General features: G+C 42.7%; 1 protein-coding gene across 2 annotated transcripts in view; it reads left to right on the top strand.

Annotated features, from left to right (window-relative positions):
• Positions 1-12,500, top strand: part of LOC116397241 (breast carcinoma-amplified sequence 3-like) — a 55,608-nt gene that overhangs the window by 18,160 nt on the left and 24,948 nt on the right. For both annotated transcript variants that reach the window (XM_031872503.1, XM_031872504.1), the window contains exons 3-4: positions 1,622-1,755; positions 7,317-7,641. In XM_031872503.1, the coding sequence (XP_031728363.1) occupies positions 1,622-1,755; positions 7,317-7,641 (459 nt within the window). The remainder of the gene's footprint in view (positions 1-1,621; positions 1,756-7,316; positions 7,642-12,500) is intronic.

The raw sequence follows: 12,500 nt of genomic DNA, 5'->3' as shown, positions 1-12,500 counted from the left end.
GTCCTGCACAGTTGGTAGTGTCGGCTCCCTTTGTGTGAGCCGCCAGAGTGAAATACGGTTTAGATATTTTGGTTGGCTTGACTTTCTATCAGTTTACCACTAAACCAGAGGCGACTCCTGAACACACTGGCACAATTTAAAGATTTGGAGTTTTTGTTTTCTCTGAGTTCGACATAATAAAATGTATCAAATCATTTCTACTGAAAGCCTAGGAGCACCAAACTAATTTGTGAAAGAGCATTTGATGATTGACTTCTCAAATGATTGTAAACTGCCATTTGAAGACGGTATGTATACCGCAGTCTATATTTCCTCACAAGAAATTATTTTGAGATATTTTGAGAAAATATCTAAAACTGTCTTGATTCAATGTGATTTTGCTCCAGCTAGTTTGCACCAGACTCACAAGATTGTGATTTTTTACATTATTAACCAATCAAAAATATGCTGAGTAATGTAATAATTCCAGTGCATAGTGCAATAAGAGTGCTCTACCTTTCTTCTTAAAGCAGTTTTACATGACACAGGTGGAGTCCTTCATTTAAAGCTACTGGACTTTGTCTTTTGCGATCACCACTTCGTGCTCTTGACCAATTATCTACGTAAAGATGTGGATGTCAGTATTCATTCAGCGTAATGCAATAGAGTAATCCCATTCATACATTCATGGTTGTTGCTGAGGTAGTAGCCGTGGCTCGTCCGTGACCCCAGTGTGATTGTCAGTAGTTAGCCTGTGTTAACATTAGGGGTGCAATGGATCATGAAAGTCACGGTTCAGATCGGATCATGGATCAGATCTGCACAAAAGAAAACAAATAAATGATGTCCTGACGCCATATTTGACTGAATATTCACATGCGTGCTGAACCGTGAGGGGGGATCTGTACGGATCAAGGATCAACAGTTGTCCATTACACCACTAGTTAGCACTAGTCGGGATCACTTCACCGGCTATGTGTCTGAAATACTCTGGTACTCTATAATAACTGAATGCTAGTCCTCGAATGATGAAATGACTTTAAATACACTTCCCTACTAGTAGCCATAATAAATGAGTCGAGGCTGGCTAACCTTAGCTGAAGCTTAGTGCTTACCTGTCGAGGAAGAAATTTGTCAACTTGTCATCAGTCTTAAAATCCTTCTGGGCTTCAAGCTGTTTCCATCTTTCAAATGCATCTCCAATATTCAGCCATCATCTACAACGTCTCTGGTCATTTAGCTTTTTAGAAAGATGCGGATGCTTTTTGGGTCGAGTGAGATCCAACGGTATCTCTGTTGATCCAGTTCGTGTTTCCTTTATCTCTGACTTATCATGGTCGTTGTATGATTTGAATTGAATACAGTGAATATATTACAAGTTGTTCATTTATGGACCACTAACAAATACTAAATAAAGCATGCAATACAGAAGCATGTAATAAGTAAAGCAAACAACACATTCATGTGAAAGCAAAAACTACACATACAATACTTTAAATAAGCACAATGAAACACAGACTATACTAGACAACATACACAGTGACCGTTGTGATGATGATGATGATGATGATGATGATGATGATGATGACGACAACCAGTTTATTTTGATGATTCCTAATGTTGATGACTTTGTTTATTGTAGGAATGCTGCTGGTGACTGCCGACACTCAGGGCCACGATTTTCACGTCTTCCAGATTCTCACCCACCCATGGGCGTCCTCACAGAGCGCCGTTCACCATCTCTACACCCTGCATCGAGGGGAGACTGAGGCCAAGGTCTGAAGCACACGCATGAGTACTACAGTCATCGAGTTGAAGTAGCTATAAAACGTCATGAGCGTCTTCAGTAGACAGTTTGGGAAACATTTTGAACTTTCAACTTCATTTTCACTTCCAAACAAGTTGCTGTAGATAATGTGTTGTCAGATCAGTTGCTGTGTTCAATCAGACTTAGGCATTGAAATAAAATCATAAAAAATAGAACAAATTAAAACAACATCCAGGATGTAAAAAAATGAAATATTAGCATTTAGGTTTGTTAAACTGAACACATTATCCATTTTCAATATACAAAACGAAAGGCTCCTCTGCTACTAAACTGTCAGAGCTACCATGCAGCCCACACTGTCACTAATAGCACTCCCTGCTAACATTTGAGTAAAAAGGGATTTTAGAGAGAAGCAGACAGAAGGGTGTACAATATGCAGAGGATATATCCAGGATGTTAAACCCATTTAACAGCAAAACAGGTTAAAAAGATAAAGATGATAGCCAAAGCCTACAGATTACAGTGTAAAAGTGAACCAACATATCACCTGGCCATAGAGACAGAAGACAATGAAATTAAGGAACAACTTTGTTTGTAAAGCCGGGTAGATCATTATTTACTGTTACAATTATTAAAAAACACAAGCAGCATGTGTATACTGTCTGTGTACCTTCAGTAGCTAGCGTAACATAGAAGTGCTAACACTAGTTCGTTTTGTGCAGGTTTTTAGGTAGAAATGCAACCTCTCAGAAGCGCATGTGTCCTTCCAACCTCTCTGAGTAACAAGTATCACTATTGCACAACATTGAACCCTGACTAGCTCCAAATCTACTAAACCAGCCTGAAAATGAAGTAAGTCTCACACCATTGCATGAGAGTTGATAAAGCAGAGTTGGGTAGTTGTCTGACCCCGGTCGGAGCTCTGATGCTAAGCTCTGATTGGCCAGTGTGAGTTTGAGGGGCGGGACTTAAATGAAGGTTAAATTATGACACTAAGGTAAGTTGAATCCAGCTCAAAATAAGGGTGATACAGCCCAACAACAGACAGCAGCACAGCGATGATGGTTGTGTAGAGCAAATACCAAGAAATACTCCAATTCCAATTCTTGTAGTGTTTTGAATAAAGGTTAACAGGTAGCACTCTGATTATTAGCAGGCACTTTAGTTTACAACAAGACTTTAATCCACCATGTGCTGCTATTTGGACACTCAGTGATTATGGACCATCAGGCAAATGGCAGCCTCTCTGGTCTGGTTAGTTAAACAGCACACAGCACACTCACGCACGGCTCGATGTTCTTTTTTCATGAAAGCTGATTGAATCAGATGTGTAGAAGGTGACATAGAGCGAGCGTGTTTATCTAAGGAGGGATGTATCCCCAAAGGGTGCCTTATTTCCTGTCAGTAGTAGAAGAACCAAAGATATTTCTCTCAACTCTTTCATTGCAGTGTTTTTCAATGATTCATTTCCTTCCAAACCACACACACACACACACACACACACACGCACACACATTTAAAACAGACACAATTTGTGGGAGAAATCAGCCATGATGTGTTAAGAAAAACACAGTTTGCAGCAAATAATTACATGTTCCAATCGATTCCCTCTTTCTCTTGTTTTGCATATCTGATATAAGAGAGCTTCTTTTTTTTTTAAATGCCACTTCTGAATTGTAGCGTTTGAGGAGAAATGCAGTCTTCACCAGACATTTTGTACCTCTGTTGAATTTTCCTGTAAGGTCTGAGCCGTGACACGCAGAGACTTTGCAGTGCAAGTTAGAAGTGCTTACTCAACAAACCTACTTCAGGCCTTGTTCGGTTCAGGTTTATTGACTGGGAAAACACACTATCACACACACACACACGCACACACACACATTCTCACAGCCCGCCTATCGTTAATGTATGACCAAACGGCAGGTCCGCTGACCGGCTGCACACTGAGCCTGCTTTGATCCAACCCGTTGTAAACACTGAGAGCCAGCCTTAGCCTAGTGCTTGGGCCAGGGGTTATCAGCACACACACACACCCACACAGTGAGGAGTGATAAAGTCTTCAGTGAGGTGGGTGGAGAGACGCCTTATCTGTCTCCAGCGGCCAAACATGCGGCTGGCTGTCAGTGACCCGAGGCCAGGTAAACAGACCTGCAGCTGATAACAGATGTAAGGGACTGAAGGAGGACCCGAATGTAGATGGGAGCAGAGCCATGGGGCAAACCGGAGAGCGCTAGTCACTGAGGTTACAGGGGTGGCACTCCATTACTGCTAAACTTTGCAGCCCTGCACCATCAGCTGTGATTGCGGTGATACGGCTTTTGAAGGCTGATCCTGTCAGGGTGTTGACCTGCACTTCAGTAACCGGGCTGCTGTTGGTTTTCTGCAGAAACCTGATTCCTTCAGCTTGATGTAAATGAGAGTTTGTAATGTGGTGTGCATACATATGTGAATACAGCAGCCTCAGCCCTGGTCTTAGCCAGATATCTTCTAGAGAACCCTGATCGCTTGGCCAATGTTGGTTTCCACACATGAACTCTGCAAACTCTGAAAGCAGCACCAGTAACAAAGTTCAAATAAGTAAGCTGCGGTACCAAAGTAATGTGTCACGGTTAGTTACACATCTGATTACGGACCTGTGACATGTATATTGAGGTTTTACAGTAGCCAGGTAACTACATGAAAAGACTTTTTATTATTTAACGTGAGGCCGGGGATAGCTGTGGCACTAAAATCTGAACACAACTGACAGCAATCGAATTAAAAACCCTCTGACTGTGAGATGAGGGAACCGGTAGTGCTGACTCATTCCCAGGTTTTAGAATGCATTCCTGCAGAACTCTGTACAAACATAAATTAGATAACACAAATTAATTTTATTAACCTGTTTTCATTTCTATAGAATCAAATACACAGACATCCCGTCCCCTATTTGCTGGTTGAATCGGTTGAAATAATAACGCTGCTTTCCAGTTTGGCTACATCAGTACACATTAGGTGAAGTTAGCAGATGAGCAAGCGCATACCAGATTGGACAATGACCGCAGAAATAAAGCCAAACCAGTAAAAGGCAATGAGAATGAGAAATGTGTGTCGGTCAGGGAAAGATGTAACATCGCCACTTCACCAAACTCCACAGCAGCTTTTCATGGGGCTTTCCGGCTGGTAGCAGTCTCCAAACAGAGAAGGTAAAGGAGCAGTTCATTAAAGACCATACATGTTAGAGCAGTCTGCTATTGGCAAAGTGCATCTCGGGGCTATCAGTAGCTCCAGGCCACTTTCAAATTTCTGTTTAGCTGACAAATCAGCTGTCAAAGGGAAAAAGGTTGGAGATCCCTGATAAATTTATCAGTCAAAATGAGTATCCATTATTTTACAGGCTACTTTCTTATTTCTTATTGGTAATCCAGTAAACAAACAATATGGAGCAAAGGGTTGAACCTACAGTGAACCACAACACCTTTGTTTGCTCTTCTTTCTTGTCTTCATATTCCCTTTCTCGCGCAGAGACACTTCTGTTCTATTCATGCGTATGCCTGTCCTCTCTGTTCAATCTTATCCCTCTGTCCATCTTTGTCAGATGCTTGTCATTCCTTCGGAGTGTCTCTCAGGTGAACAGGGCTGCCTAATCTGCGTCACTGATTTAGAAAAAAATACTAATAATAAACATGTCAAATACTCTGTGTGCGAGGACAGCTTCTCTGGAATGAGCAACTTCATGCATGTGACTGAATACAGTTACATTCCACCTTTTTTTGAGATAGCATTTGTTTGGTATCTGCGTGGTTGTCACACTCAGCCACCCTTCGGGTAATCCCCTGCCTGATAAAATGGATTTGACAGTAAAGTCCAGGCACCCATCTACAGTTGGAGCCTTGACAGGTCTATTACGAGCAATTACGATACACACAAAGTAGCCCTTTCTTATCAAGCACAGGTCAGGCCTCCTCTTTCACTCATCTCTGTGAAGTAAAGTGACTGTCTGGTATGCAGAAGATGCCCCATTAACTGTCATTGCTAGGTAGAATTACCAAGTCTGACCTGGCAAAAGATTAGAGAGGCCTGCAGTAGAGCTGTCTCTCTGACTGGCTTCCTGGCTAAAGAGTAAGACATTCCTCCTAGTAACTTTCTCTTCGACCTTTTCCTTTTTCCCCCCAGTCCCATCCACTTTCTCAAGCCTCTATTTCTTACTGTTTGTCGAATGATAGATGCTGTTTCAGCACTCTGTCACCTCATCGCTCCTTTGTGTTTCTTTTTCATTTTCTCTCTCCCACACTCCTTTGCTTGTATTGTCTCCTGCAGCCTATCTGTCTGGTTTCCTGCATGTCTGACATGCTCAGGGAGATGCTATCTTCTCAAGTGGCTGCTCCCTGAGATTCTGTCACTGTTTGAGGAGGAGAGCTAACAAAGGGTTTTACCAGCAACCGAGCTCATATCACATTGTCACCTTTGACACAAGTTGTTTTCTAATCCTGTGACCCTGGTCGACTTTTATCACCTCAGACATGCAGGTTTGTTCATCTGTGTGACAGCGTGATGGCAGACTAGAGTTGTGCATTTCTCTCTATGCTAGTGGTGAAGAAAATAATACAAAACAAATGTAGCCTATTTTCAAACTATCTATCCAGTTAATGGCAGCGTAGAAAACTGGATGGAGCTGCTGAAACCAAACCAGGAGCAAAGATCCAAGATCAGTGAGCATAATGTGTCTGGGTGGTCCAAGGATGGTTACAAGTATATTGGTATCAAGAGTACTGCCAGGAGAAACAGTAGTCATCTATTTTGGAATCTATACCTTGAAAGCTAACCAGCACATTATACATCAAGAATCACTTGTGATTAAAAGTCTAGCTCGTGGAAGTCTGTCAATGACCCCTGTCGCTGTCTTTCCTACACTCAAGGTCAGAACAGGGTCCTATTTCCACAAACGCTGTAACATTTCTAAATTTGTAATACAAACATTTGACACCCGTGTAACAGTAATAGTCACTATTCACGTGACATACACATTAACGGTTGGGTATGAACCCATGTAAAACGTCTAAATATTGCACTTAAAGGAACAATTTTGCCAGTTTACAACTTGCTTTGCATTGTGGGTGGTATGTGCAAATGAACTATGTCCGGCCTCCTTCCTCGTTATGGAGCTCATTTGGCGGCGAGGGTCTGTCGGCTGGCGTGATATGCATCATTTTGTGTCATCCAGCCAGGGGAGCAGTGCGTTTCATTTGAACTATGTACCATCTTGATATTCCCTGTGAGAGGAGACATTCTTCAGATTTAAGTCATACTTAAAACAACACAGTCGGATACAACAGATACATCCGCTGCCTCTCACTGTCACAATTGCTGTCGCTCCTCACCTTTCAATATTTGAACATAATGCATTTTATAATATAGATACATTTTGAATCATTTGTAAAACGATGTGTTGTTGTTGGAGCTCTTTAAGACTCAATCATGAGCAAAGTGTTTGGAAATATAGTGTAATAATTCCATCCTTCATATGTTATGCACATTCTCTGTCTCATCACTGTCCCGTGACCTCTGTACCTGTCCTGTCTCTGTCCAGGTCCAGGACATGTGTTTCAGCCAGGACAGTCGCTGGGTAGCCATCAGCACCCTCCGTGGCACGACCCACGTGTTTCCCGTCAACACCTATGGCGGTGCACCCTGTGCCCGCACGCACATGTCCCCGCGCGTGGTCAACCGGATGTCTCGCTTCCAAAAGAGCGCTGGCCTGGAGGAGATCGAACAGGAGCTGAACCGGGTGGCTGCGTTAGGAGGAGGAGGCATAGGAGGAGGTGGCTGCATCCTGGTTGGAGGAGGAGGCATCGGGGGCCGTTGTAGCCCTATACCAGGCCTGTCCAGCAGCCCGTCGGGGTCTCCACTGCACGGTGAGGAGGGGCTTGCTGATGTAGTTTCCGCTTTGCGTGTTAAGGATGGCATCTTAGTGAGCAGCATGCGGGAGGTGATGTAGACTTTCCAGGTTCATATCATGATGACGCTGTTAGAAAGCTTAAGAAACTACATTCACTTTTTCTGCCTACAGGTTTTGCTTTTCATCCAAAAGATCAGTAATTGTGATCAATAGTTGTGATACTAGTGTAAAACGAGTAAAGTTTCTTCTCACATTTGAGAGGCTCTTACCAGAGGATTTTTGCTTGATAAATGAGTTGAATTTTAAAAACAGTTGCTGATTAATTTGCCAATCGACGAATCGTTTCAGCACTGAACTTCTGACTGAACGAACAAGCTCACAGATCCCGAGTAACCATATTCTTAAATATTGACACATCCAACCCACACAGAGCACAAGCATTCTTTTGGAGTCGTGTTTCCAGCCGCCTGGTTATACCAACTTCTGAGAAAAGTATCTTGATCTTTATCTGCAAGATGTTTCTCACAGATGTTGGCTGCCTTCTGAGGTCGATGAGAGCTGAACCGCACCGTGGATGTGCTGTAAAACCAAAACAACAAGCTCAACTAAAAACGTGTTTGATTGAATGAATATACTCATGCATGCACAAACTCACACGTCCGAACACATAATCTCCTGGCGGAGATAATAATGCGCTAAACGAGACTAAAAAGCTCTGTATAATGTATATTTCAACTAATCTTAATATAAGTAGCAGATGTTGCTTCAGGCTAGATGATGCTACAGTTGAGTCCAGGTGTGTGTTTGTGTGTGTGTGTGTGTGTGTGTGTGTGTGTGTGTGTTTCAGTGTATCTCTGTGTGTTTCCAGTGACTGGTCATCTCAGTAGCTCTTTTCCAGGGACTCTGATCGCTCTGCCACAACCTTGTCCACCTTGTTTGTCAAACATCAGTGCAGGCCGCTCACACTGTCAGTGTGTCCCTAGTTGACATAGAGACACACTGATAAACACACACTTTGTGTCAACTGCACTGCTTGGCCCCAGAGGTGTTACTCAGTGTAAAATATCACAGTTGTCATTAGTCATGGCTTTCCAGGAATAGCCCTGAGCTTTGATAGGTGTACTGCAGCCAGGGCGAGGTGAAGAACTCGGTAAACACTTCAGAGAACCAAATGACTAGGAACTGACCAGTGGCTCATTTGGCATAATAGAGTAGTATCATGTGTTTTAAACGCTCATTGAACTAGATGGTTTTCAGATTAATGGAGTGGAAACCACACCCTTCACCCTTCAAAATACTAATACCTTCTAGGATGAAATGGCATTTTTAGGGGATGGGTGTCATGAGAGCACAATTAATCTAATGTTAATCGCGATCACGATTTGGGCTTCCCACAGTTAAATGAACATGATGCACTGCGACATTGGTACTTAAAATGTGTGCCCCGCTCATCAAAAACGTCTGCTGCATATCAAATCAAGCGCTTCCTAACAACCATAAGTGGCAATCCAATCCCAATGTACAGCGGTAGCCTGTTAAAAACTGTCCTGAAAGAGTAGAGGAGTAGTGTACTGTGTATTAGAGAGCAAATGGGCAAAATAAAAATGCACTGAATTTAGGTAAAGAATAATCTTCAGTCTCATTTTGATGCAAAGATTTGTTCATGAACAGGAATGAATTTATTTTTGGGTAAAAAATTTCCTCACAGGAGAGGTTAACCTGTGAATTGCAAGACAAATGCCATTTATAGTTACTCACTCTATTTGTTAATTAATAGCACATTATGCTGCTGCCAGTGTTCAGGTCAACAGCTTCGCTGGTATTGTTTTCACTTAGAGAGTCTGTGTATGAGTCATCATGCCGAAATGTGCTCCTGGAGACACCTACTGTCGGAGGAACCACCACAGAGCAGGTTTAGAGTACTTTGCCAGGTGTTTATATCACGGCGATAGCATCTCAACCAGGCAAGAGGCAGCGTCAACCTGCTGGTTGAACTGAACGGGGTTAGCTCCAATGTTAGCAACAAGTTTGGTGGGCGGACCTCGAAGATGGATCAGCTGTTCTCCTTTTAGAGATCATCTCAGCTTTTTGAAAACTTTTTAATATTTCTTGTTAAACTGTTTCAAGTGTTTAACAGAATTAAATTAGACAAAATTATTATTGACAGTTTACTCTTAATTATCAACTTCCCTTGTGTGGTGAAGGAGCCACCCACACACAGACTCTCACACACACACACACACACACACACACACACACACACACACACACACACACACACACACTTTAAGCCCCTGGTCCGATTTGACATTGCGGCTGGTGTCATTTGATTGCAAGATGGTCTTGAGTGGATCATGTCTGAGTCAGCTTTCGTTATACCGTCCAAAGCAAATGACCCTTCTCTTTAATATCTGTCATTGTCGGAGGCCATTGTGAACAAAGTAAGCAGGACAACTTTAAGATAATATTGAATTCAAAATATTTTGCATGCAAAATATGACCCCAATTAATTAACTTGACTAGACACAGACTGTCTTATCTGGATATTTTTGAAAATTACGCATACTGTGATAGGAAAGGTATCCATATTGCTTATTTCTTCAGTCCTCATAGGCCGGAATAAGTGACAGAGTAAAGTCCCCCCCCCCAGAACTCTCACTGCACCCCCTGCCACGTACACACTCGTTTGAAAGATGGCGCCATTGCTTCCTCTCTCTCCGTCCTGTCTCCCTTGTCTAGACCCAGACCCCTCTGTAACCCCCGACACACACACGCACACACACACACACACACACACACACACACACATTCATTCACATTCCTCCACACTGTGAAAAATAGGCCATCAAACATTAAAAGGATGTCTGACTTTGGAGAGTCACTGCTCCGCTGCGATGACAGACAAAGAAGGACAGAAACTTCAAAGTGGGATAGGAGGTGAAAGTGAGTGAGCAAAGTAATGAGGTACGATTGAGAGAAAATGAAGGAGAGATAGAGCGGGGGGGAATAAAGGAGGAGGAGCGGCAGGCAGACAGAGGGAGAGAAAGATAAGTTTGTAGTAGCAGCAGCGCTGAAAGCCGGGGTCTCGGGGAGCATGGTCATAAATCACACTTTTGTTTCAAAGGAGAGCATTAGGGCCACCTGTCAACAATTAGTCCTCACAGTGATACCTTATTGAGTGTGTGTGTGTGAGTGTGTGTGTGTGTGTGTGTACTTTTGAAGAAGATAAACTATCTGCAGATCATTTTTTTATGGTGAAATACAAAAAGGAGCAGGTCACTCAAATATGCCAGTGGTGTTGCAGTGAACTTGCTCGACTCTAAAGAGGAAAATTGAAGGTTTTCATAACTCTAATATTTTACAGTATAGAATATAATCCACAGGAAATTGAAGTCAGGTTTCACACTGCTTTTATCAAGGTGTTAATCCATACCATACGGACACTAGCTCACAGTCTGATAAAAAACACAAAGCCCCTCTCTGTGTGAGCTACGAGTCAGTCACTTTGTGTACTTAAAGTGTTACAACCTCATCCATACAGTAGTGTCCCACACCTTATGAGGTCAACATGTTACTGTGACCTTCCCTTATTTGTTAAGTGAGGTACGTCTGCGCTTTAAGACATCACACGTGTTTCTGAAAGCACCTGCACCTTTTTACCCACACTGCAAATAATTCTACAAATAAGCAGAACAATTTAAAGCCCCCTCCTGAAAAACCCATGCACATGTATGCATGCACAGTATATATGTGTCTATGCATGCTGATAGGACACACATTATGCATTGATCTGTGAGTTCCTGAAGCATTCAATGATGGGTTTTGTTGGACATTTCTTAAACCTGTTTAGCACCACTGTCATAATTGACAGTTTGTCTTCCAGATGAGCCATTGCATCTAGCCTTTATAGACGCACCAATAGAGGGGTTTTGAGGCTGATACCGACATTGACGTTTGAGAGTTTAAAAATGATATAAAGATATATCGGCAAATATAACATAATGCTCGATTGGAAAAGTAGATTCAATATCTTAATATCTAAAGTCTCAATGGCAGTTATGCGTAATGATCCAATGCAATTGTGTTTTGAATACAATGTGATACGATATGGTTTTCTTGCCCTTTTTGCAGCGCTGCCTTTTTTATGTAATGGTCACAGCAGCAGAGATTATGCGCTCTGCAATTTTATTTACTGTACAGTACATTTTTGGGTCCTCTCTGGGTGTTTCTGGGACACTAAAGTCAGAGATAAACTAGACTTGTCCACAAGCTCTTGCACCAAAACAAGATGATCCTCACCCTCGAGACGAAACATATATTTACATGGTGCTAACCATAAAGTGCCAGAAAGTGCATATCACAGGTCATTATCAGTTCAGCAGTGAGATCCCTGTGGGGCAAGGTCATGTAGGTCTCGGCATGTCTGTCATTCTGAAGATATCGGCTCCAAGACATCCTGCCACATGTAAATTTAGAACACCAGCCCCCTCTACCACTACCGCTGCTACCAGCGTTGATAAAAACTCCATAATTTGCACAATTTTCACCGGATGCAAACACATTTTCTTTTGTGTCTGCCTTCCGCCTGTTTTTGCGAGCCGGGTGTGAATTCTGGGCAGTGAAGGTGGTTTTTTTCTTGCGCTGGCAGAAAGCAGCAGGGTGAGGCAAGTCGGGGCCTGGCCACCTAGCCACAACAGCTGCTCTGTGATTGTCGCCAGCGAGGACAGCGTTGATTTTAGGGAAGGAACTGTAGAAAAGTACACATCCTACTCAAAGCTGCCAGCCCCGGCCTAAAAATAGAGGCTGCAATTGGCTGCCGTCTTGTCACTGTTAAGATCTGGAACGGCTATTTACATCGCTGTACAGTGTGTGCCC

This window comes from Anarrhichthys ocellatus, unplaced genomic scaffold (assembly GCF_004355925.1).
Source record: "Anarrhichthys ocellatus isolate YVR2014 unplaced genomic scaffold, GSC_Weel_1.0 scaffold64, whole genome shotgun sequence".
In the NCBI taxonomy this organism is placed as follows: Eukaryota; Metazoa; Chordata; class Actinopteri; order Perciformes; family Anarhichadidae; genus Anarrhichthys; species Anarrhichthys ocellatus.
This window is presented reverse-complemented; position numbering and strand designations above follow the sequence as displayed.